Source organism: Lampris incognitus, chromosome 1 (assembly GCF_029633865.1).
Source record: "Lampris incognitus isolate fLamInc1 chromosome 1, fLamInc1.hap2, whole genome shotgun sequence".
NCBI classification, from domain to species: domain Eukaryota; kingdom Metazoa; phylum Chordata; class Actinopteri; order Lampriformes; family Lampridae; genus Lampris; species Lampris incognitus.
This window is the reverse complement of record NC_079211.1, coordinates 12,177,650-12,205,531: the sequence shown is the minus strand read 5'-3', so window position 1 is coordinate 12,205,531 and position 27,882 is coordinate 12,177,650. Positions and strand designations below refer to the sequence as shown.

The 27,882-nt window shown below is 43.2% G+C and overlaps 1 protein-coding gene across 1 annotated transcript; it reads left to right on the top strand.

Annotated features, from left to right (window-relative positions):
• Window positions 1–1,503: 1,503 nt before the first annotated feature.
• On the top strand, window positions 1,504–25,174 carry LOC130109411 (MORC family CW-type zinc finger protein 4-like). Its single transcript, XM_056276307.1, has 9 exons — window positions 1,504–1,610; window positions 5,258–5,478; window positions 5,719–5,866; window positions 6,318–6,471; window positions 6,974–7,102; window positions 10,492–10,611; window positions 10,771–10,871; window positions 13,477–13,542; window positions 24,664–25,174. The coding sequence occupies exons 1-9, from the start codon at window positions 1,504–1,506 to the stop codon at window positions 25,172–25,174; spliced, it is 1,557 nt and encodes a 518-aa protein (XP_056132282.1).
• The last annotated feature ends 2,708 nt before the right edge of the window (window positions 25,175–27,882 follow it).

The window sequence follows — 27,882 nt, the reverse complement described above, 5'->3', positions numbered from 1 at the left end:
GCATTCAAAACAACAAGACTACAACAGTCTATAATATAAGCAGATTCACTGGGATTCCCTGGATGCTACAGCCGCATCATATCAAATGAATTACAGAAAAACTCCAGCAACACATGAAAACATGAACCTGAGATCAAAAATAGACTAAGCCTATTTGGCAGGACAACACGAGCTGTGTGAGTGACCTATGAGTCATTCCTTTTCTCCACAGGTTTACACCACCCTCTCAGTTTAGTGTGCAATATCTCCATTTACCATCAGGTGTGAAAGTGACAGTAGGACTCTTCTCACATTTCAAGCTCATAATATTTATGCCAGTGGAAAAAAGTTTTTGAAGCACAAGAAAATAACAGCAGAAATGGCTACATCAACCACCTCACCTGAGCAAGCTTTGATAGTTGTAGCAGTTTAATTACAACGACAGTGGAGAACCAGCAGTAAGGATGAGATTAGGATCCAAGCTGGTGAGTGTAGCTAGTGTATCTTTATGTGGTACTTGTTCATAAACGAATATCAAAAACATAAATGTCCTTAAATTAAAGCATGAAATTAAATTAAAACATTAAATTGTAAACCAAAATAAATGGTATAGGCCCAGCCTACCTATATTTGTGTGAAAATGTTCAATCCCAGTATAAATGTAAATGTACCTTTTGACCTTTTCAGTATAAGTAAAATATGACAAGTACAAAAGTGCTCACTGCTCAGCATTTGGAAACTGTAGGTTCTTGTGTAAGAACACTATAATATCCACATGTTCTGGTTTGAGAGTGCTTCTTTTTGCAGTGACCACATCACCTGCAGTGGAGAACAGTCTCTCTGCAGACACACTTGTGATACACAAGTATCTCTTCGACAGCCTGGAGAGGAGAGGAAATGTGACCTCATGGACATGCCACCAGTTCACAGGATCCTTGGTGAGAGGCAGAGATGGGGCTTTTCAGTATCTCTCCATTTCCTCCTCAGCCCAGGCATAGGCGGTCTTGGGTTGTACTATACCTTTAGTGAAAGCATGTCCTAGCAAACTCACGAGCAGCAATGAGGCCTTTCTTTTGTGAGCAGAGGGGCATGTAGGCCTATCGTCCTCCACAGGCAGCATTTCTTCTTCCAGAGTTCTTGTTCCCTCAGGCGCTTCATCCGCTTCTGTCCTCCCATTCTGTTTGAACAAAAAAAGAAAAAAAAGAATAGCATTAAACCAGCAGTTAGCACTTTCTCAGTCAACGCAACAGCTCACATCTATTAGGATAACTGTTTCCCAGACTTATAAAACTTTTACTCATTGTAGCTACTTAATATTGTGATGAAATTTTAAGCTTGTTTTAATTTTCTGAGTTTTGTCAAGAAAAATTGCCAAATTTGCCAAGAAAAATTCCTAGTGCACATAATGTATATGGCAATAAAGACTTTCTGATATGGTGAAATTACCTCCAAGGATGCAGCCTCTGTAGTCACTCCTCTGTAGACCTCCAATCTCTCCTCTGTGAGGAAAGGCAGCCCCTTAAAATGGGGATCCAGGGCAGAGGCGGTATGAAGATTGTTCTTCTCTACCTGACTGTTGTACCTCTTAAGGAGATCTGCTTTGATGGCATGCTTGATCTCTTTGATCGTTGGTGAGTCTCTAATGGTGTCTGTCATGTTCTGGAGGAGTTGTGTATTTAGTGGTACAATGAGACAACCAGTTGGGGAATGCTCTCCTCTGAAATCAATGTAGTGGCATCCTTCTTTGACTTTAATGCCTTCACAGCGTCCTCTGCATTTGACATCTGTTTCATTCAGACACTCCTCTTCTCACCTCAGGAGACAGGGTGGCAAAGATTGCAGGTTGTTCCAAAAACTTCTCCACCGTGTCATATGTGCTGTTCCCCCTGGTGGCAACGTCAGTTTTCAGTTTATGACTTGGCAGGACAATAAGTTTCTGTTTTACTTGCAGATGGTGGTTCCTGGTAGTGCCGCGGTGGAAAAATGTGGCTATCCATCAGATTCTGCCCTGAAGCCTGGAGACCTTGGATATTTTAAGCGCCCACTGTGATGCTAGATTCAACGCATAAGCAAAGCATTTTATATGTGCAAATTTTCCAACTTGAGCTGCAACTATACTGTTTCGTTCTATCCGTGACTGTCGCGAGAGGTCTTTATTACACCAGGTGCATTGACGGAATGAGGAAAATCTTCTCTCCAAATATCTGTCAGTTTTTTCCATAAAACGTTTCAAATATGAGTTAGAAGATCCAGAATTCCTAGGTGGCCATCTGTTCATCATATTGTCCATAGTTACATAAAAATCCGCTCCTAATATAAATAATGCCCAGGGGTACTTTTTTAACCAAAGTTTAATTTCCTCGTCCCGGTTTAAAAAACAAAAACAAAAAAAAAACGTACTTTTCTCTAGGTGAGTCGCATCCATATATGTTGATTATAAACACTGTTATCTGGTTTAGAGGGAGTACCATTAAGCAAAAGTGACCCAAAGTGTCATTTTCACAACCTAAAATATCCCCAGCAAATCTATTCTTTAATATAGCTACCCCAGCTGAATGCGCCGATCCATGGGCTAACCATACATAATTCCCCCCATTGCGATATCCAAAAGTTAGTATATTTATCAGCTGTGTGGCATTCTTGAAAAAAAAGCAAAAATCAGATTTGTGTTTTTTGTTTTTGTTTTTTTGCAAACAGGAACAAACAAAGCTTTACATTTGAAATTATTTTTAAGACTCCTGGTATATAAAACTATGAAATTTAAACACTGAGCAAAATCCTAAACTAGGCAAAATAGAAAACTATTTGTTCTCCTAACTATCCAAAGGAATTGAATCGAGGTGTGCGTAGGTTTCCTGTAAACCCCAATGTGGACGTCACAGTCCAAGAAGGGCAAACTGTTGTTCTTTACGTCTTCTCTTGTGAACTTAATGTAACCGGATAGCTTCTTGCCCGGTGCGGGATTCGATACGAGGTGTACTGCACCACAAGGCGACATCACTAACCGCTCGGCTAAAGGGTCAGACCCGTTAACTAGGGACTTACGTGTCTTATTAGTAGTTTACATTAATGTTCTTGTCCACTGAGTTGATGTCTTTGGTAAACGCTTGCACCTCTTGTGTTTGGATTTTGACCCATGTGTCGTCCACATATCTGAACCAGTGGCTCGGAGGTGTTCCTCTGAAGGACTTCTCTTTACTAGAATAAAAAGGTAAATACAGTGCATAACTCAGTGTAAACTACTAATAAGACACATTAGCCGCTAGCTAACGGGTCTGACCCTTTAGCCGAGCAGTTAGTGATGTCGCCTTGTGGTGCAGTGCACCCCGTATCGAATCCCGCACCGGGCAAAAAAATAACCGGTTACATCAGCAACAAGAATTCAAGTGCAAAAACAGTTGTATTAGGCTGATATAGTTTAACAGTTATATAACAACCATTTCAGTATCACCCGATCTGTTATCCTTCTTATCTTACTGACATAACTATACTTTAGACTGTGAAAAGGGTCAACATTCCTTAAGATTGACTTAAGGCGTCAAGTATCCATGGGGTTTCACGTCATTTGAGTGGCGCGTCACGCCGCCATCTTGGGGACCAACGGATGCCAAGGTGCCCTCGATCTGCTGCGCTGTGGGTTGTGACCGCAAAAAGTCACAAACAAATGGATTACAATTTTACAGAATCCCCAAAAACCACGATCGTCGAAATAAACGGATCGCAGCGATCAAAAGGGACCACTGGATTCCCGCAGAACACTCCAGGCTATGCAGCGAGCACTTTGTTTCGGGTAAGTAGCTGACGTTAGCTAGCTAACGTTAGCTAGCTGGCTACCTAACGTTAGCTTCATAGCCTTGTAACCAGACAGTCTTGTCGCAAGGCTAGCTAGCTTCATAGAGGTGTCCTGTGCACTGATGCTAATATGACATTTATCAACAGACTGCCACTTACCCTTCCTGTAAAGACGAACAGTCTTTTCGTTTTTACACGATTCATTTTGACGTCCTTTACCCATCCTGCGGTGACGTAGCGGTAGGCTTCAGTGGTTTTGAAGGCTTTCAGGGCTGAGTATGGCGAGGGATTGTGGACGGGGTAAACGTCGTGAAACGTAAAATGAGGAAGATCTATAGCAGACTGAAGTGGGGTTAATTGTTCTTTGGATAGAAGATAAGGATCCGAGTCTAAAAACTCGGATTTTTTGCAGATAACGCTGCTTCTCCTCCGCGGTTAAGTGAGCGATTCTGGACGGTCTTTCAAACTCCCCGGGGACCGCGGTCCTCAACACGGCGGTCATAGCAACAAAAACCACGTGACTGAAACAAAACAAATGCTAAAAGCGTAACTCACCCCATCTAGTGGCGGAACAGTGTATCGGCACTTGCACGCCCAAAGAACGGTTTTAAAACTTTAACAAACAGCGGAAGTAGTAACATAACATTTCCTATTTCAAAAAGAGGTAATTCAATGCTTTCTAAAAAAAAAAAAAAGGTCAAAGTTTCATCTGTTTCAAACTGAGATCCCTGAAACATTAATTGACTTGATTAAACGTCTTTCACTGTGTGTAATGGATGGATGGATGCATGGGATGTCTCAGTACGTCCCAACCACCTACTATAAACTCGTATGCTTGCATGGAAACAAAACGATTTGCAGAAATGCAAAATAAAACATTTTCCATGACAGAAAGCACAGTTTGTAGCTACCTTTTGAATGTAACGTATCAAGATATGTTTGATGTTACCATCAACCTCCCACTTCTGAGAAGGACGTAAAGGTTTTCCCCGGCGAACAGATCCAACAGAGCCGTACATTTCTCAGTACACAAGCAAACAGCAAAGTTGTTGTCCGTGCGACTCTAGATGATACTCGACAGTATTTTAATGAAACTTGGGTTCAAAACGATCAAACCTGTCATTTAATGCTCACACACACACATACACACACACACACACACATACATGCTCATTCCTACCGAAACGACACATTGAATGCACGCAGATATATCAAGCTGCAACGCAACATTGAGCATGCTCACAAGCATGTAGTACATATGCACACTCTCTTTCTCACAGAGAATGAGTCATCAATATCCGCACACAGTGTTTCCTGTCCTTGAGTCTGTCATGCTGAACAACACACAAAACACACACAGTAGAAAAAGTAGCCCACACAAATGCACACTCTCCCACAAGTAAGCTGTCGACCACACGTAAGAGTCACACACGTCTTCACTTCCTTCCACCAGCTTATGGCTCAAACCTTTGACCTCTGTTTATAGTTTCGGGTTCACCGACAAGGGAAAGAGTAAAGCCAGCCACCAGCCTGTCGGCATGTACGGAAACGGCTTCAAGTCTGGCTCCATGCGTTTGGGCCGCGACGCACTCATCTTCACGAAGAACGGGGGTTGCGAGAGCGTGGGCATGCTGTCTCAGACCTACTTGGACACCATCAAGGCCCAGGCTGTCATCGTCCCCATCATCCCCTTCAACCAGCAGAATAATATCCTCTTACACCCCCCCCCACACACACACAGACATTCACAGAAATATAGATAGGATAGAATGGATGCACAAGTACTTGACACACACAGACACACACGTATATACTAGATAGACTGACTGATTGACAGACAGACATTGATTGATTGACTGACTGATTGACAGGCAGACTGAGACTGATTGATTGATTGTTTGATATGATATGATATGATACCACGTTAACTCCTTGACCCGGTGTTACAGTCTGTTGTGGTGACTGAAGATTCAGAGGCCAGTCTGGCAGCGATTCTCAAATACTCCCTCCTCGCTTCTCTGGAACAGCTTCATGGCCACTTCGACTCCATCCCTTCCAAAAAAGGCACCAAGATTGTCATCTGGAACATGCGCAGGTTTAGACTCTTGATTTACAGCCCGGTTTAGTTGTGAAATTACTTTAGGTTTTTTTAAAACTCCAGTTGATTTAATGCTGTCCAAAAAATAGCTTTGTGCTGCCAAGAACAGTAAAACAGAGTTCATGTGTCAAGTCGAGTGACACATTCACTTCTTTAAGTACAGAAAAAGTTGCATCTCTGTTAAGTATAACTGCATTTACAGTTGGTGATGTCATTCTGATGAGACAGGTTTTTGTCTGAAAAGATAGCCTGTTTTTTTTTTGTTTTTTTTTCTTACCCAAGGATCCGTGAAATGAGTTCAAAACCCATTTGTACAGCTACCAAGAAAATGTGTGCTCATTAAAATTGGGAAGATTTTGCATTTTTTCACAACTCCTGAAAAGTCACCAGGAGAGGATAGTATATACTGTGTCCTTCATCGTTCTAATGAATAAATCTTCCATCTCAGAACGAAGGAGGGCAACCCGGAGCTGGACTTTGACACAGACATCCATGACATCGGAATACCTGAGGTCCATACTGAAGAGACGAAGAAAGCCCCGAGCAGCAGCAGATCCGTGCGAGCTGAGCGGAACCTTCCAGAAATGCGCTTCTCTCTCAGGGTGAGTGGTTGAAGCTACAATCCTGAAGATTTACCGTCACATTTCAGACAGTAGCTAATCCACAACTGTCAAAAAAACATGACCAAAATTTAACCTGCACAATAAATAGGGTACAATCGAAGAGAGTTTTGTGGTGGACAGGTGGACACCTCCACATCTCCTCAACTGTTGATTAAGTTTATGGGGTTTTTTTAGGTCTTCCTGTCCCCATGTTCACAAACTCATGGCTGTTATTTTGTGTTCAAAAGGGCAACAAATTATGTGTTGTGTGGCCACATGTGTTAATTAAATGCTTAGTTATGTAAATGCTCCCACCAGATCACTTCCTGTATGATCAGTAGTAGTGCAATATGATCAATATTTCTATACGTATCAAATAGAGCTGTACCATGTACATAAAGTGTTGTACTAACAGTTGTACAGTAGAGGGCGATAGAGTACAGTGCCTTAAATTCCGAAATATGTCTCCCTCTCTCTCTCTTTTTCTGTGTCCGTCTCTCAGGCCTATCTCAGCATCCTATACCTGAAACCCACAATTCAAATTGTGCTCCGAGGGGAAAAGGTTCCTGCCGAGTTGGTGGTGGACAGTCTGACCCATACTGAACACTACGTGTATAACCCTCAATTCACTGTATCCAAACCTAAATTTTGGGTGTATGAGCAGATGGTTTTGTGTGTGTATGTTGGGGGGGGGGTACATTTTGATAAATTATAATTTGATGTCTAATTAGATTGCTACTGTACCTTTGATTAAGACTATAATACACTGTAATTTGCAAGTCCAAATGGAAGCAAGCTCCTTAGTGTGTTACCACAACTGGTAACTTTTGAGTCTTCTTACTTAAACTGATATATTTCGTTTTCTATGTGTATTCTGTCTATATGAAAAACGTAGGTAGACAGATGAATGACAGATGATCTATGCTTGATAGATATGAAGCTGATCCTTGCTGGCGGGGACAGACAGGAAACACTGTACGGCAGCAGGGGTCTCAAACTACCGTCCCGCAAGGCACTTTTTTGCAGATTGCTCTGTGTTTTAGATTTAATAAGAGATCTGGACTGATTATCCATTTTGCATACTACTTGTGTGTTTTATTTATTTATTTATTTATTTATTTGGTTAAACGTTTCTGTGTTTCTCGTTCTAAGTACTCAGTTAAGATTAGTTGTGAGGCCAGTTGCAGATGACATAGGCTAATGTCAGTTTTGCAGCACTCTCGTCTGTATTTCTCACACACACACTGTAGCCACAGGCATAGGCGGAAATCCCGGGGGGGACAGGGGGGACACGACACCCCCCTTCCTGGGAAAAATATGATATACTACCCCCCCCCCAATATATCACTATAAACATAACTATGTAATTTCAATAATATGAATAATACACAACGAAAGCACCTGTGCTGATTACAGACATTTCATAGTGCATATTTAAATTTCAAAAGATCGCGATCCCCCCGCCCTTTACATCGCAATGGTTTGATTGTCCCCTCCAAAGTTGATATCAGATTTTCACCCCTGGCTACAGGCAACGCAAGTACATAAACCCAGTAGGCTAGCCCACTGTGAAATATCTCACGAGAGCTTGCTAACATAAATTGTTGTCACTGCTTGCAGATGTTTTGTAAAAATGCCACTTTCAAAAGCCAAAAGAAAAGTTGACCAGGAGCACCGACAGTTCCAAGAGAAATGGACATGCGACTACTTCTTCACTGAATTCAATGCGCCCGTGATCTGTCTAATTTGCAGGGGAATAGTTGCCGTCCTGAAGGATTTCAATCTGAAGTGACATTACACTACTAAACATGCAGAGGCGTATGACCGGTTCAAAGGCGAGGACAGGGAGAGAAAGGCAGCACACTTTCAAAAAAAGTCTTTCCTGTCAGCAGAACTTTTTTCCACAAAGCCAAAAAAGACTGGTGCAGCTGTCGAAGCTGGCTATGTGGTAAGTGAGGCGATAGCGAAGGCTGGCAAGCCATGTACAGAGGGACAGCTTCTGAGGGACTGCATGCTGCAGGTAGTGAATATCATCTGCCCGGAGAAGGCATCTTTATTCGGAAACGTCAGTCTCAGCCCAAATGCAATGGCAGAGTGGGGCAACGAGTTGTCAGGCAACATTTACAGACAGTTGTGCACTAAAGCAAACGATTTCACGCACTATTCTTTGGCACTTGATGGAAACACAGATGTAAATGACAGTGTTCAGCTCGCTATATTTGTAAGGGGTATCAATGACCGTTTTGAGTTAACGGAAGGACTGCTAACTTTATATCCAATGCAGAGAAAGAGTACAGCCAAAGATAGGTATATTTCAGGTGCTGTGCAGTGCAATTGAGGGTGCTGGTCTACCCTGGAATAAATTGACTGGAATCACCACTGATGGTGCCCCATCAATAATGGGGAGGAAAAAATGGGCTTGTAGCAGTGATTCAAAGAAAGCTTGAGGAAGAGAATGTAGATCCTGCAGTTGCATTGCACTGCATCATTCACCAGCAGGCACTCTGCAGCAAATGCTTGAAATTTGACAGTGTTATGACTGTTGTAGTGAAATGCATTGATTACATCAGATCAAGAGGTTTACAACATTGTCAGGTCTGTGCGTTTCTGGAGGAAGTGGATGCAACATATGGAGATGTGTTGTTGCACTTCACAGAAGTAGTAGTGCACTGGTTGAGCAGGGGCCGTGTCCTGAAAAGGTTTGTTGACTTGAGGGAGGCGATCAGAGAATTCATGAAAGAAGGCAGGCTACATGTTCCTGAGTTTGATGAGCCCAAATGGCTCGTGGATTTAGCTTTCTTAGTTGATATCACACAGGCGCTTAATTTAAAACTGCAGGTTATGGAAAACACAGCTCACAGAGAAAAGATTTTTCCACTTCCCAACATGCCATGATGGTGCCAGAGTCGATGCTGATAAGTATGTGACTGTCGTTAGCAATGTGCAGCAGCAGTTTGAGCATCGCTTTTCTGATTTTAAGACTCACAGCACCGCTTTCCAGTTATTTGCAGAGCCCTTCTCCTTTGACGTGGGCAGTGCTGCAAGCACATTTCAGATGGAGCTGACAGACTTGCAGTGCAACACTGAGCTCATGGCAAAGTTCAGAGAGGCACAAGAAAAACAGGAGATGCTTGGACAATGGGCAGTTTCTCCTTCCCAAAACATTCCCACAGTTGTCCAAACTGTTGAGGCAGGTCATGTGCCTTTTCGGCAACACTTATCTGAGTGAGAAACTGTTCTCGATGTATGAACTTTAATAAATCAAAGCATCGGTCCAGATTGGCCAGTTAACATCTCCAGGCTGTCCTCAGGATGTCCACTGCCCAGTCCCTGAAAGCAAATGTGCCTCACCTGTGTCAGCAGAAGTAGTGCCAGGTTTCTGGCAAGAAGTAGGCTGAATATGTAGGCGTAGGCCAGGCTACACCATGTACATAGTTACCTATTTATGTGAAAACTCTGATAAAATGTGAAATAATAACATGAAGGTTGTATAGTTGAACAGTTTCTTCATCCCTATTGCAACGACCCTCTTCCATAAGACCACCTGTCTAGCGGCCCCCAGGTCATTTGAGTTTGAGACCCCTGCTGTATGGTAAGATCATTGCTATAGGTGGACATGTATGAGTGTGGGTTATTGGGGTCGTGGTTTATTCCTGTTTTTTTTTTCAAATTGTTTTGTTTCAGAAGGGAGTGCATATACTAGATTTTGTCTTTATGATGCAGTATATATATGCATGCATGTTCGTAATGCATGTTATTTTTCATTGAGACGGTTCCTGCTGCCAAAACAAATTTAGTATCCTGCAGTCGCTGCAGCAGTGCAATAGTGCAGGTCAGTATTGCACTGCCCATGTTTGAAACAGTGAAAACAGTTTTGCTCTGATCTTGGCTTGTCTGCTTAACTTTGGTAGATTTCCTGAACATGACACAAAGGTTTCCCTAATGTGACGTTACACTCAATATATGACTATCCAACAAATGATGTTAATCCCTTTGTTAACCTTGACTGTTGGCTGTTAGAAAGAGAGGGTGAGGGTGACCTTTGGGCTGAATCTCGAGGACAATGACCACTGTGGCATCATGATGTACCACAAGAACCGACTCATCAAGTCCTATGAGAAAGTGGGCTGCCAAATCAAGGTAGAACCAAAGAGATTACCCATTTAAATACAGAAAGATTAACAGGTGTGTTTTGGAGGGGAAAAATATGTGTGTGTGAAAAATATGTCTCTCTGCTTTTCTCCTCTCTTGTCCACCCTTAACACCTCTCACCTGCCTCCTGTCCAACTCCTCCTGCAGGCTTCAGGTCAAAGGGGAGGTATGGAGGTCATGGGTGTGGTTGAGTGTAACTTTCTCAAACCTCACAACAAGCAGGATTTTGAGTATACCAACGATTACAGGTATGGCATGAAAACACACACAAAAAGAAACATGTAACACAATCTGCACCATGGAACACACACACACACACACACACACAAAACAAGATGTACAGTGGAAAACACACACACACACAAACAAAGACACACATAAGACAAGACACAACATGGAACACACACGCAAGTGTCCAACGTCTCGATTAGTGAACACGGCAAAAGAGAACCGCGATTCATTAATTGAACTTTTTAATAACGTTAAAAATACCTCGTTGGACTGGGATGAAACGTCTATTCTTTCGGCAGGGGGATTTTTGCAATATTTCCAAGATCCTAAAATCCAGTTTCTCCTGGAGCTTTTTTTCTAATGTTTTTTCTCACACCGACGTACTTTTCAATGTCCTACAAACAAAGAGCTTGGACATTGAGTATTGTGTGGGTCAAATGAAGAGAACATCAGAGCAATTGAAAAGACAGCGAGAAGAGTTTCACCGTGTTTTTGCACAGGTAGAGGAACGAGAGAACCCAGCTAAGAGGAGCAGAGGAGATTCTGCTGACAAAAAGGCTGCTTATCGAGATCTTTATTTCAAAGTGTTGGTAATGTAGCGAATTCGAGGGGCAGCCCGGGAACCGTCGCCACAACCGGGATGCGAACCCGTGTCCCCCGCGCCGCAAGCGACAACGTTAACCAGTCGACTAAAGGGTCCGACCCGTTAGTTAAGGACCAACGTGTCTACTTATCCATGCACGTTACACTACCTCCCTCCTTCGGGAAGCGCGTCCCCGCGCTTCAGCATATCAGCTCCCTCACGCCTCTTGGGTGCACGCGCTTCTGATGACCTCATGATCTCACCATCCCACTTCTGACACCAATGTAATGAATTCGGGGGGCTGTCCGGGAACCGTCGCCACAGCCGGGACACGAACCTGTATCTCCCACTCCGCAAGCGACAACGTTAACCAGTCGACTAAAGGGTTGGACACTATTGCTTTCCAAATGCAGAAGCAGCTTTCATCTCTGGAGAAGATGGAGTTTCTTGGGCTATTGGACTTCTCTAAATTTCATTTGTATGAGCAGACCTTTCCAGAGAGCGCACTTAACTCTTTGAAAGAAACATATGCACAGTTTTTCGATGACGTCCTTTTGCGCAGCGAACTGAAAGTATTGTATGCATCACCTCAACTGGCAAAGAGAAATGTCTCCGAATTGACGTCTTTCATACGCTCAAATGGCCTTTGTGATGGCATGGTCCAACTATTCAGACTGTGCGAATTGTTTTTAACTGTGTCGGTAGAAAGAACGTTTTCGGCATTAAAAAGGATCAAGGCCTACCAACGCAATGTTGTCGGACAGCGGCGTTTGGCTGGCCTGGCAATGATGTCGATTGAAAGAAGAATGCTGCACAGAATGAAGACATCCGACAGCTTTTACAACAGAGTCATCGCAGAATTTACAAAGAAGGATCGGAGGATGGACTTTGTAGTTCGTGTACAAATAAGGTAGGACATTGTGCGTATTTTTGAGCGTTTTTTGTATCATGTTACACAGCTGCTGTGGTTTATTCTGGTCAGCCGAGGCCGCCACTTCCGCTCTGGTTCGCTGTGGCCTCATGTTTGTTTACTATGTGGTACTGCTGTCTGTAATCAGTGGGTGTGTGTTTGTGTGAGAGTGAGTGAGTGAGTAAGTAAATGAGAGTGAGGGGTGCCAGCGTGTCATTTGCAGTGGTGGGAGGGGGTTGTAGCGGGCCGTGTGTGCGTGCGTGGCCGGGATGGGGGGGGTAGCATACCCAGCTTCAAAGGTCACTGCTCGCTACTGCTGCTGGGATAGGCTCCAGCATCCCCACGACCCTGAGAGCAGGATAAGCGGTTTGGATAATGGATGGATGGATGACAATACAGAATACATACAGAAAATACAACAGACAGGGTCATCTACGGCAATATGAAATGTCAGACATCACTCAAGACAGAAAAAAAAAATTGGGCTAGCATGTTGGGTTTGAGGATCCTCCATGTCCATAGCTGTTCTTTGAGGTACCCATCGTTCACCACTTTGATCCATAATAAAACAGCATACTCCCAAGGGGGGAGTGTTCCTCCATACATTTACAGGGTCCCAGCACAGAAAAGTACAGGGTTCTCCACACAGAGCAAACATACCGTAATGAGATCACCTCCGATCCAAGTAACATCTCCAACTCTTCCGATAGCTGTTACCTTTCTCAATATCATTTCACATGGAAAATGTTAATCTTTCCATGTTATGAATTTCTTTTAACTATTTCTATCCAGTCTGAGATTGCCAGACACTCGCTGCTTAGCCATTTCCTGGTTATTGCTTTCTTGCTGCCTGTTAATAATATTTGTAATAAAATATCTGTCTTGTTTATTCAGCCCAATTGGTATGTTTCCTAAGTATATAACGCCAAAACTGAGATAAAGCTGTGAGCTGATTATTGATCTGATCGCTGTTACTACATCTACCCAGTAAGAGGAAATATTAGGGCACTCCCAAAATATGTGAAAATTACCAGCAGACATATTACCACACCTTCTCTAACACTGTCCATGTTCTGGATTGTTGATCTGTAAGCTTTTGAGTGTTTTTCCAGGTGAATTCCCTCCACAGATTTGAGCTAGAGGTGGTGGACTGCATCCTACAGATGTTTAGCCAGTCGTCTTCCATCAACTATATGTTAGCTTCTTTCTCCCACCTCGATTTAATATACATTGTGGAGAGACCCCTGTCCAGTGGCAAAGCAGAATAAATCCTGGAAATCAGTTTTTCTGTTGTATTACCTACACTACCGTTCAAAAGTTTGGGATCACATTGAAATGTCCATATTTTTGAAGGAAAAGCACTGTACTTTTCAATGAAGATAACTTTAAACTAGTCTTAACTTTAAAGAAATACACTCTATACATTGCTAATGTGGTAAATGACTATTCTAGCTGCAAATGTCTGGTTTTTGGTGCAATATCTACATAGGTGTATAGAGGCCCATTTCAAGCAACTATCACTCCAGTGTTCTAATGGTACAATGTGTTTGCTCATTGGCTCAGAAGGCTAATTGATGATTAGAAAACCCTTGTGCAATCATGTTCACACATCCGAAAACAGTTTAGCTCGTTACAGAAGCTACAAAACTGACCTTCCTTTGAGCAGATTGAGTTTCTGGAGCATCACATTTGTGGGGTCAATTAAACGCTCAAAATGGCCAGAAAAAGAGAACTTTCATCTGAAACTCGACAGTCTATTCTTGTTCTTAGAAATGAAGGCTATTCCATGCGAGAAATTGCTAAGAAATTGAAGATTTCCTACACCAGTGTGTACTACTCCCTTCAGAGGACAGCACAAACAGGCTCTAACCAGAGTAGAAAAAGAAGTGGGAGGCCGAGTTGCACAACTGAGCAAGAAGATAAGTACATTAGAGTCTCTAGTTTGAGAAACAGACGCCTCACAGGTCCCCAACTGGCATCTTCATTAAATAGTACCCGCAAAACACCAGTGTCAACATCTACAGTGAAGAGGCGGCTGCGGGATTCTGGGCTTCAGGGCAGAGTGGCAAAGAAAAAGCCATATCTGAGACTGACCAATAAAAGAAAAAGATTAAGATGGGCAAAAGAACACAGACATTGGACAGAGGAAGACTGGAAAAAAGTTTTGTGGACGGATGAATCCAAGTTTGAGGTGTTTGGATCACAAAGAAGAACGTTTGTGAGACGCAGAACAAATGAAAAGATGCTGGAAGAATGCCTGACGCCATCTGTTAAGCATGGTGGAGGTAATGTGATGGTCTGGGGTTGCTTTGGTGCTGGTAAGGTGGGAGATTTGTACAGGGTAAAAGGGATTCTGAATAAGGAAGGCTATCACTCCATTTTGCAACGCCATGCCATACCCAGTGGACAGCGCTTGATTGGAGCCAATTTCATCCTACAACAGGACAATGACCCTAAACATACCTCCAAATTGTGCAAGAACTATTTAGAGCAGAAGCAGGCAGCTGGTATTCTATCGGTAATGGAGTGGCCAGCGCAGTCACCAGATCTGAACCCCATTGAGCTGTTGTGGGAGCAGCTTGACCGTATGGTACGCAAGAAGTGCCCATCCAACCAATCCAACTTGTGGGAGCTGCTTCTGGAAGCGTGGGGTGCAATTTCTCCAGATTACCTCAACAAATTAACAGCTAGAATGCCAAAGGTCTGCAATGCTGTAATTGCTGCAAATGGAGGATTCTTTGACGAAAGCAAAGTTTGATGTAAAAAAAATCTTATTTCAAATACAAATCATTATTTCTAACCTTGTCAATGTCTTGACTCTATTTTCTATTCATTTCACAACATATGGTGGTGAATAAGTGTGACTTTTCATGGAAAACACAAAATTGTTTGGGTGATCCCAAACTTTTGAACGGTAGTGTATATACGCATTGATAAATATCCTTATCAGGCGCATTCCCTCCTCTCCAGTGGTTTTAATGTTTTTATCAAAATAATGTCTCAGTTGAAGATATCTGAAGAAACTCCGTTTCTCCAGATCATAGGTTTCTGTGAGTCATTGAAAGGAGGGTCTGCAGTGATGCTGCCTGCCCGTTTCCCGAGTCTGGAGGCGTATAAGTCCTGAATGGAGGGCAGGTTGGCACCAGTGATTTTCTCTGCAGATCTAACTGTCCATTGTAGTCTTGTCCCTGTCCTGTTTGGTGGCCAAACCAAACCAGACAGTGATGGATGTGCAGAGTACAGACTGGATTATTGCAGTGTAGAACTCAATCAGCAGTTCCTGAGGCAGGTTGAATTTCTTGAGCTGGCGGAGAAAGTACATCCTCTGCTGGGCCTTTTTGATGATTGTGTCTATGGATACCCACCTTAGGTCTTGGGAGATTGTGGAACCTGGATATCTGTAAGTTTTCACCGTAGACACCGTGCTGTTGAGTATGGTGAGAAGGGGCAGTGTTGGAGGGCTCCTTCTGAAGTCCACTGTCATCTCCACTGTTTGGAGCATGTTCAGCTTCAGGTTGTTATGGCTGTACCAGAGGCCAGCTGATCAACCTCCCATCTACTATATGCAGACTCGTCACCATCCCGGATAAGGCCAATGATGCATTGGTCAGGGGCACAGACAGGAGTATAAACCCTAACATGCATGTTTCTTAGTGGGGGAAACCAGAGCACCGGGAGAAAACCCACCACAGACACGGGGAGAACATGCAAACTCCACACAGGACGACCTGGGACGGGGTTCGAACCCAGGACCTTCTTGCTGTGAGGCGACAGCGCTAACCACAGGGCCACCATGCCGTAATTCTAATTCAGTCTAATTAATTAGTTAATTCTACACAGCTGCTGCTTGCTAACCAGATGAGCCACCCCTGATCCTACTTGCCCCCAAATCAGGGCACAAACCCTGTCCTGGGCCTGCCACCGTGACATGGATGGATGAATATTTACACTAGCATAGATAAACACTAAATTTGGCCTTTTTCAGATTTCAGTGTTCACTGAATTAGAATCATTATCACTGAAATGAAGCAGTGTAGTTTGTAAATGTAAGCAGCAGCCACCAGCAATGAATGAATGCATGATAATTTATTTATAACATGTAAATAAGCAGGATATAACATACAGATAAGCCAATGCCAGTAATCTGAAGTGACCAACAAATCCAGACATGAATCTCAGCGAACAAATCTTCATATGCATCAGATTTGTTACATGTTGGAAAAGGAGTAGGAGGAGTTGGAAAAGGAGTAGGAGACCCCTTCTCACCTGCTCTTAAGTTAATTCAGCTACTGTACATTTCAAACTCAATTCCCACTGTACTGTATAGTTCAAATTCAATGCAAGTTGTGCTGCACAATACAAACTCAACTACTGTGAATAAGAGAAAAACTAAAATGCATCAAAAACACATGAGAGAAAGAGAAAAAAAAACATCCTAATGTCATGTACCAGGAATAAACAGATCTCAATCCTGCATACAACCCAAATATCCACTCAGTGTCATAGAAAGAAAAATGGGGGGGGGGGTGTAATAAGAAATGTTTAGAGATAAATTAAACTTAAACAGTTAACACAACTATTCATCATCCTGTCCATGGTGGTGTAGCGCAGTGTTTCTCAACCGGGGGTCCGCGGACCCCTAGTGGTCCGTGGTGTAATTGCAAGGGGTCCGTGAAAATAAAATATCTTTTAAAAAAAAGATCCTATGACATTTATAGAAATAGGATTATTTTACTCAAATGTGACTGAGACCTTTATCTGCCTAAACTATAAAGGGTAACAGGACTTTTTTCTCTAATTACATCTGTTTCACAAGTGTAATCTATTGTATTTTAATAAGAGATCTCGCTCCCGTTTGCATTGTTAAAAGTTACTGCATAAAAACTCTGTTTTGTTACATATATCTGAAAGTTACTGAATACATATTCTGTTTTGTTACATATATCTGAAAGTTACTGCTAAGAATTCTGTTTTGTTAACTATATCTAAGTTACAACTGAAAGCTCTTATTTTTGCCCCAAAGAGTGAATAAATGCTATAATGCAATTTAAAATGCAGTTTCTACTGTTTCTATCAAATTGCAACCCCCCTCCCCCAAGATCAGGTGGAGGGGTCCTCAGGGTAGATCAAAAATACGCAGGGGGTCCAGGACCCCAAAAAGGTTGAGAACCACTGGTGTAGCGGTCTAAGCATCAGCTTTGTGTCGATGCAGTTGCCCACTGGGGACCGGGGGTCTCGTCAGATCCAGCTATGGCCGGATTCGATGAAGCAGCAATAATTGGCAACGCTGTCTTCGGGAGGGTGGCGGAGTCAGCTTGTGTTCGTCACATGAATGCGTCTCTGTGTGTGTCAGAAAAAGCAGTGGTTTGGCCTGGATTCACCTTGTCACTTTCTTGACCAGGCGTCTCCTTTGAGACTGCCGGCCGGAGAGATGCAGTTGGCTAACGCATGCAGTACGAGAGTGGGTGTTTGAACTAGGAATAGGGATCAATTGGCCACTAAATTGGGAGAAAAAAGGGAAAAATCAGAAATAAAACTATAGAACTATTTGTCAACCCTATATCTCTTGATAATCAGTCCTTTCTACTTCTTCTTGAACTGCGTAATGTTTCTACTTTGTTTGAGTTCCATGCTCAAACTGTTCCACAATTTTACCCCGCTTTGTAAGTGGAATTCTTTCCCATTCTTGCTTGATGTACAACTTCAGTTGCTCAACAGTCCAGGGTCTCCGTTGTCGTATTTTGTGCTTCATAATGCGCCACACGTTTTCAATGGAAGACGGGTCTGGACTGCAGGCAGGCCAGTCCAGTACCCACGCTCTTTTACTACGAAGCCACGCTATTGTAACACGTGCAGAATGTGGCTTGGCGTTGTCTTGCTGAAATAAGCAGGGACGTCCCTGAAAAAGATGTCGCTTGGATGGCAGCATATGTTGCTCCAAAACCTGTATGTACTTTTCTGCATTAATGGTGCCTTCACAGATGTGCAAGTTACCCATGATGCCATGGGCACTAACACACCGCCATACCATCACAGTTGCTGGCTTTTGGACTTTGCGCTGATAACAATCTGGATGGTCCTTTTCCTCTTTAGCCCGGAGGACATGACGTCCATGATTTCCAAAAACAATTTGAAATGTGGACTCGTCAGACCACAGCACACTTCCACTTTGCATCAGTCCATCCCAGAAGAGCTCGGGCCCAGAGAAGCCGGGGGCATTTCTGGGTGTTGTTGATATATGGCTTTCGCTTTGCATGGTAGAGTTTTAACTTGCATTTGTAGATGTAGCGACGAACTGTGTTAACTGACAATGGTTTTCCCAAGTGTTCCTGAGCCCATGTGGTAATATCCTTTACACAATGATGTCGGTTTTTAATGCAGTGCCGCCTGAGGGATCGAAGGTCACGGGCATTCAGTGTTGGTTTTCGGCCTTGCCGCTTATGTGCAGAGATTTCTCCGGATTCTCTGAATCTTTTGATGATATCATGGACTGTAGATGATGAAATCCCTAAATTCCTTGCAATTGTACGTTGAGAAACGTTGCTCTGTTGGACTATTTGGTCACGCAGTTGTTCACAAAGTGGTGAACCTCACCCCATCCTTGCTTGTCAACGACTGAGCCTTTCAGGGATGCTCCTTTTATACCCAATCATGACACTCAGCTGTTTCCCATTAACCTGTTCACCTGTGGAATGTTCCCAACAGGTGTTTTTTGAGCATTCCTGAACTTTCCCAGTCTTTTGTTGCCCCTGTCCCAGCTTCTTTGGAACGTGTTGCAGGCATCAAATTCAAAATGAGTGAATATATGCAAAAAACAAAGTGTATTAGTTTGAACATTAAATAGCTTGTCTTCGTAGTGTATTCAATTGAATATAGGTCGAAAATGATTTGCAAATCATTGTATTCTGTTTTTATTCACGTTTTACACAATGTCCCAACTTCATTGGAATTGGGGTTTGTACATTATTAACTATCCTTATGGCTCTTTTTTGTAGTATACATAATGGTTGCAAGTTGTTTTTGTAGGTGTTACCCCATACCTCCACACAATAGATCAGATATGGTAAAATGAATGACAAGTACAGAGTGTGCAATGATTTATGATCCAGAATGTATCTTGCTTTTCCCATGACTGCAATGCTCCTTGCCAGCTTTGCTCGCACATATGGAATCAGGAACATTTGTTTGTCATTTCATTCCATGCGGCTGCGCACACAAAATGAAACAAAATATTGTTTCCCCCAGCCCACAGCAGTGCAACACAAAGACAAAGACACACCCCAACCACAAGAACACACATGTCCAAACTACAAAAAAAAAAAAACAAACAAAAAAACACATATATCCAACAAATCCAAAAAAGGGGAAAAAAATCCCCTGTTCAAGAGCTCAAATGCCAGGATGACTGTCGAAACCGCCGGCCTGCATAGGCTAGCAGTTAGCTTAGCCTGCCCCGCTTTTGCATCCCGCCAGACCACCCTGGACACCTCTCTGGACCCACCGGATGCAGCAGACCAGGCTCCCCCGGCCAATCCAACACCAGCTCTCCCAACCAGACACCCTCGACCACCTCCCCGCATTCCACACGACAACACCAAAAACACGGGTCAATGCTAGGCAAGGCCACCACCAGATTGCCCCCGGTGCCATCGGAACTGCTGGTCTCCATGGGCTAGCAGTCAGCTTTGCCTGCCCAGCTTCCGCAGGGCAGGCTATGTTGATAACATAACATATATGTTATGTGAGGTTTCCAGCAGACGTTGTGGTCTAGTATCACACCTAGGAGTTTATTTTCATATACTCTTTCTAGTTGGGCATTGTCAATCACTACTTTTACTTTGGTGTTTATTTTATAATTTCCAAACAACATAAACGTTGTTTTGTCCAGATTTAAGGATAATTTGTTTTTCTCAAACCACCATTTTAATTTCCCATTTCTATTGTGGTCACTTCCAAAAGCTGCTGTTGATTCTCACCAGAACAAAATATGTTTGTGTCATCCGCAAATAATAATAATAATAATAATACATTTTATTTGTGGGTGCCTTTCAGAGCACTCAATGACACCTTACAGAACACAGTAAAAAAAATACGCAGCACTGTATCAGACAGCATAAAATCAAAACAAGCAGGATAGACAGCAAAAAAGTTAATACAACAGATAAGTATAAAATCATCATCTGCACAAAACTCAATGAAGTGTGTAGCAGACTGAATATGCCAGTTTGAAAAGGTACGTTTTGAGATGGGATTTGAAGGTTGAAAGAGAGTCAATGTTGCGAATTTCTTGTGGGAGAGAGTTCCATAGGCAGGGGGCAGAATGACTGAAGGCTCTAGTCCCCGTGATAGTCAAGCGGGCTGATGGTGTGTGAGTTGGAAAGCAGAAGAGGATCTGAGAGTGCGGGAGGGCGTGTGGTTATGAGGGAATTTGGAACGATAGGAAGGGGCTAGGTTATTAGGGGCCTTAAAGGTGAGGAGCAGGATCAAATAGAACAAATTTCAATATTTTTGATATCTTGTATATATAATTTAAGTACAGAATGAACAGTTTTGGACCTAAAACCGACCCCCGGAGTACACCACAAGTAATATCCATGCATGATGATTTATGTTCACCTGTCTTTGCAAACTGCTGCCTGTTACTTAAATAGCTTCTTAGCCAATTCTGAACCACTCCTCTGATACTGTACCTTTCCGATTTGTCTATTAATCTGTTGTGCTCAGCAGTGTCAAAAACTTTTTTTTAGCTCTATAAATATTCCCACAGCAAACTTTTTTGGTCTATGCCATTAGTTATTTCTTCAATTAATTCAATGAGTTCCAGAGATGTCAGTCTGTTTGGTCGAAACCCGCTGGCTATCGGTCAGCAGGTTGTGCTTCTCAATGAATTGTCTAGTCTAGCAGCAAATTGTTTTTCCAATATGACAATAATTAAATCGGTCTGTAGTTAGTAAATTGGTGTCTATGTCCGGTTTTATATAAGGGTATGGCTTTTACTATTTTCATTTTGCTTGGAACTTTACCAGATTGAAAGGACATGTTATAGATGTGGGTTAATGGTTTTGCAATACCTTCAATTACTTTCTTAACTATTGTTATATCAGTATCATTCCAGTCAGTAAATTTTTTTTGCTCTCGCATTTGTTAACAATGTCCATGATTTCCTTCTCTTCTATCGCTCTAAGAAAAATGGAACTTGGATTTCTGTCCCCATATGATCAGCATGTTTAAAAGTGTCTGCCCTTCTCAGCTCTGCATGAACTGTCCTCTTTTGCAGAGATCCATCCAGAAGTAGATGAGAGAAATCATTGGAGGTATGTAAATAACCATCTCTCTTGCTAAGACTTTACAGTTAATTCTAACCTCATGCTGTTATTACTGCACCCAGATGGTAACATAATAAACAATGCTGCTCCAACACTCGAGCTAGAAAAGGAGTAAACCTGTATCGCAACAAGTGGTGTTCGATTGTCTGTGTGTTCGAGGTTCAGGAGCTTCAAGACGAAACATAAACTGGTACACAGACTCAGCAGCCTAAGATTAACCACCTCACTCTGCTCATGGATTATGGATTTACTCACTCACAGACCACAAAATGTCAGGATAGGTAACCATACATCTTCAACCCTCGTCCTGAACACAGGTGTGCCGCAGGGCTGTGTGCTCAGTCCAGCCCTCTTCACCCTTTTTACCCATGATTGTACCCCCATTCACTCCACCAACACTAGTGAAATTTGCTGATGACACCACTATAGTGGGACTCATAACCAACAACGAGGAGACACACTACAGAGAGGAGGTCCAACATCTGGCTGTGTGGTGTTCAGACAATAACCTGGTCCTGAACACCAGTAAAACAAAGGAGATCATTGTGGACTTAAGGAGATCCAGGAAGACCACCCCACCCCCACTGCACATAAACAGTGAAGAGGTGCATATCGTGGATAACATAAAATTCCTGGGAATCCACATAACCAAAGACTGCTAGAGTCACACCCCTTCTCAAGAAACCATCACTTAACCCCTCTGACGTCAAAAACTACAGACCAGTTTCCCTTCTACCCTTTCTATCCAAAACTTTTGAACGTGCTGTCTTTAGCCAACTTTCTTTGTACCTCCACCAGAACAATCCCCTGGACCCCAACCAGTCTGGGTTCAGGGTGGGTCACTCGACAGAGACGACCCTCCTTGCAGTGACAGAATCGCTGCACTCTGCAAGAGCAAACTCTCTCTCTCCTCTGTCCTGATACTCCTGGACCTGTCAGCTGCGTTCGACACAGTGAACCACCAGATCCTCCTCTCTACCCTCGAGGGACAGGGTGTCACAGGCTCTGCACTCTCAATGTTTGCAACCTACCTGATTGGTCACTCCTACCAGGTGACATTGAGGGGATCTGTGTCGGAGCCTTGCAGACTGACTACAGGCGTTCCACAGGGTTCAGTTCTGGGTCCCCTCCTGTTCTCCCTGTACACGACATCCCTGGGTTCTGTTATTCGCTCGCATGACTTCTCTTACCATTGTTATGCCGATGACACCCAGCTGATCTTGTCCTTTCCTCCCTCTGACACACAAGTAGACACGCATTGCTGCGTGCTTGACTGACATCTCAGAGTGGATGGCGACACACCACCTGAAGCTCAATCTGGACAAGACAGAGCTGATGTTCCTCCCAGGGAAAGGTTGCCCGCAACGAGACGTGGCCATCACCATTGACAACACCTTGGTGATGCCAACTCGGACTGTGAGGAATCTGGGTGTGATCCTGGACGACCAACTCTCACTTGCTGAAAACGTTGCATTGGTTGCTCGCTCCTGCAGATTTCTCCTCTATAACATCAGGAGGATTCGTCCATTCCTCACCAACAAGATGGCACAGGTGCTCATCCAGGCGCTGGTCATCTCCCGGCTGGACTACGGCAACTCCCTCCTTGCTGGCCCATCAGACCTCTGGAGCTTGTTCAGAAAGCTGCAGCTCGTCTGGTGTTCACCCGCCCTAAGTTCTCCCACACAACTCCCCTTCTCATGTCCCTACACTGGCTCCCAGTAGCTGCTCGCATCCAGTTTAAGACTCTGGTGCTAGCCTACAGGGCAGTGAAAGGAACAGCTCCTTCCTATCTCCAGGCCATTGTCAAGCCCTACACCCCCACCCGACCACTTCGCTCTGCTGCCTCGGGACGCCTGGTTGCCCCGTCGCTCAGAGGCCCTTGCTGCCAAAAAAAAAAAATCTCTGTCTTGAACTTTTATTTTAGCACTGGTTTGGCTCTTAGATGCTTGTTTAGATGCACTTATGACCTCTGATGACTAGTAGTTCTCCTGATTTCCTACGTTAAATGCACTTATTGTAAGTCGTTTTGGATAAAAGCGTTGGCTAAATGACTGTAATGTAATGTAATGTAACTCACATGGTCATTCAACACCTCCAACCTGGTAAAGAAAGCACAACAGAGGCTTTTCTTCCTCAGGAAACTCAAACAAGCTGGTCTCCCCTCTCAGCTGCTGGTGAACTTTTACAGAAGCGCAATAGAAAGCATCGTCTGTCAATGTGTCACAGTGTGGTATGCCAACTGCACAGCAGAGAACAGGAAGGACTTGGCCCGGGTGGTAAAGACAGCACAGAGGATTATGGGAGCTGTGCTCCCGGACCCGGATGCTGTGTATGCTGGCCACCTACAGAGGAAAGCCAGCAACATCAGCAAAGACACAACACACCCAGGTCACTGTCTATTTGTTCCCTTGCCATCGGGGAAAAAATATCGCACCATCAAAACCCAGACTAACAGGCTGAGGAACAACTTCTTCCCTGAAGCTGTAGCCTCATCTTATCTTACCAGATTATGTCACAGAGTTCATCTGAGCCCAGCCAACCCCACTTCCAACCGTCACACCCAGCTGATCCCAATCTCACCAAAGAGCCTTCACACACTCAGTACCAGACACAAACCAAAGACCTCTGGGTGCATCAGAAGGAAGTGTGTAAAGTGGTTGACGCACACACACAACAAACAGTCGTATTGCAAAGCACAAACACACAGGAGACATACACTGAGGGATGTAAAAGCAACCAGATACAGACACAAATCAGTCAAATGGACAATTACATAAAAACAGAAGCACAGACAGAGACAAATGGGAACACGATGAAAGATGAAGAGGTCGAAGAAGAAATATGGATGTCTGGGTATGTTGCATATGTACATTCTGCTTCCAACATGAAAACCGTAAGCGCAACCAGAGCATCTTGTATCCATATTTAGTTTAAGTTACACACAGGGCAGTGGCAAAAACTGACTACCCTTTTGTTTTTGTTTTTTCTAGCAACAAAAGAAGAACAATATACCCGCTTATCTATTCAGAAAAGAAGCCACGACTCTGGGAGGAGACACAGACTGTCTTGGAGTGTGCGGCAGAAGTGCTGCACCTTGGGAATGAAGCCAGTGAGCCCCAAACTGCATCATGGGAGATGTGCAAGCAGGCAAGTACAGGCAGAGTAGAGAAGCTGGTTGATGATGTCCAAAAAAGCTCCAGGTTTACCTCAACTCAATTCCTCCCCTCCACTCAGACCATGATGGCATCACCTCTGAGTCAAACAGGGGGGCAGTGGAGCAGACCATTGCCTCTGGAGGGGGTTGATAGGGAGACGATGATGCCGAGGCTTTCCGGAATAGAGAAGGAAGCTCAAAGGCTACGTAAGCTGCTAGCCATGGAAGGGGAGAAGATAACCCAGGGAATGATGACAACAGATGCAACCAGCTCTGCCATGGAAACAGAAATGGTGGCCGTAGCAGCCAAAGAGTTCAGCTACCAAACAGAGGTGGGTCACCTGTAGCATGAATGTTATCTAAAAAATATAACTGTAACAGGGCTAAGGGTACCCCTCTCCCTCTAATCATTGCCAACACGGCCTTAAGCTTCCATTCCATACAACAGTAATGGTTATTTGGTTACAAACATCCACAGATTTATTAAGAAACATTAATCATGGAGTACATTTGAGTTCTTACACCGAGTCCACCTAAATACAGAGCTCCATCCTTATTCCTATTTTTTTTCTATTTTAAAGAAAATGTGCTCTTTTGGGATAATTTTTATGTTATACCATTCTTACTTATCCTTGCTAGGCATTTTCGCATAGCGAAAGGAGGAAACCCACGCAGACGCGGGGGGAACATGCATAGTTTATTATTAATGTTATCTCCAGCTGTGTTTATCCTGCTATGCTAACATCACATAGTACCAAGACCAGCCTGTTGTGTCTTTAACCTTTACATGGTTTTTAACCTGTAAATGTCAGCAAGCTCACTAAAATGGCCTAGGGTTTAGTTACTCTTTAGGGAAAAAATGTCAGTAACAACCAGTTTGGTTTTTAAGATCAGTGGTTGCAAGGGACATCTCAACTTTTTTTCTTTTCTTTTTTCTTGACCCCCCCCCCCCTTCTTCTTTTTTTTCTCCCCAATTGTACTTGGCCAATTACCCCACTCTTCCAACCTATCCCGGTTGCTGCTCTGCCGATCCGGGGAGGGCTGCAGACTACCACATGCATCCTCCGATACATGTGGAGTCGCCAGCCGCTTCTTTTCACCTGACAGTGAGGAGTTTCACCGGGGGATGTAGCGCATGGGCGGATCATGCTATTCCCCCCAGTTCCCCCTCCCCCCTGAACAGGCACCCTGACCAACCAGAGGAGGCGCTAATGCAACGACCAGGACACATACCCACATCCGGCTTCCCACCCGCAGACACGGCCAATTGTGTCTGTAGGGACGCCCGACCAAACCAGAGGTAACAGGGATTTGAACCGGTGATCCCCGTGTTGATAGGCAATGGAATAGACCACTACACTACCTCGGACGCTCTCATCTCAACTTCTTAAGATTCCATTTTGCGCAAACTTAATTTTTCCATGACCCCTGTTCATGAATCTGGGCGGAGTAACATTTCACCTGTTAAAATGCACTTATCAACCTTGACAGTTTTTTAAGGTCTTAGTAAATGCTGCATTTTAATAAGGGAAAAGGGGTGGAATGAGATTATGGAAGAGGAGCTGAATAAAATGAGCATAGGGAGCATTTCAGTGTGCAGACCTCACTCCTTTGTTTTAAGGAATGAGATTATAAAACATAATTCAATGTGCAGTTTTAGTATTGCACATTCACTGTATCTAGTGATTATATTTTTTTCATATATCGGTCCCTACGTAGTCTGAAATGATTGAAATACTGGTCCTAATTTAGGAATATTTAACCTAACTGCTTAAAAAAAAAACTACCTCACTCAAACCAAGATTTATATCGTTTTCTTTCATCATTGAGTAACGATCACTACCACAAAAAGACTGCATGAAAAAAAAGGTTTTGTTGTAATTCAGGTCTTTTCTTGGAAAATTTGCTGCTCCACCAATATATTTCAGAAGGATTTGTTTTGTAAGTATCTCAGTATAGTATTAACTCTAATGTAACAGACAGATTTGTTCACCCTGTCAGAGATTTCAGAGAAACTGACAGCAATCTGGAAGTCAACTGACCCTAAAACACCCCATGATGTCCCCCATTCAACTCATGGAAAATGAGCAAATGTTCCATGAATCTCTGACCGAAATCATTTATATGTGATTTTGTCTCTTAAAATAGCAAAAGCGATGTTCTCATATACATATGATGCAATACTCTACTACTTTTACTACATACTTCATATCTGAGAGTAAATGGTCTTATCATAATCTGTTTATGATAACCTACACCCCTGTTCTGTTACTCCTCTAATATTTCTCATACTTGGATCTGCACACGCTCATGTTTTAAACTCATGTTATTTCTCAGATTCTGTCCAACTCAGACACATACCCTGCCCTCTAGTCATTAATCAGAAAACTTGGAAATACGGATGTCAGCAAAAGTCCACATCATAGTTTACCTCATGAAATTTGGCTTGGTTCAGCTCGCGGACGTTGCCATGTTAACATTCCTATGGTTTGCCCAATATAATGCAAAACCTTTTATCTACTTCAAACTGGCAACTACATATGACATTTCCTTCAGAAAAATAGTTAATTCAATTCTGTAATAACTAAAACATATAAATGAGATGATTGCAACTAATTTGGGTGGTTTAACGTAATAACATTAATTTTGACTCACAAAGGGGCATTTTGATCCAGTTAAGGCTGTGGCACTTATGACCACAGAAATGGCCCCACACACTCGGTTCTTAAATTCAACAACTGTGAAAAATGGCATTGCAAATTTTGAGACTATTTCCAAGCACAAAGAATGCCCCAAGTTATTTTGAGGATGCGAGGGGGAGTAATTTTCAAATGAAAGATTTACGCTTTAACACATGACCCACCATAGCACCAGAGCCTGAGGATGGCACACGAATCCAGAGCTCTCAAGTTATCCAGAGAACAAGTTATAAAGAAGGTTTTTTTTCTTGGTTCAAGGGTGAGACTCACCAGTCCTCACAGAACCAAAAACAAATTTTAAGGATTTCTTTAAACTGTTCTTCCCCAGTACGAGAGCCCTGCTTCAACCAGCGGCC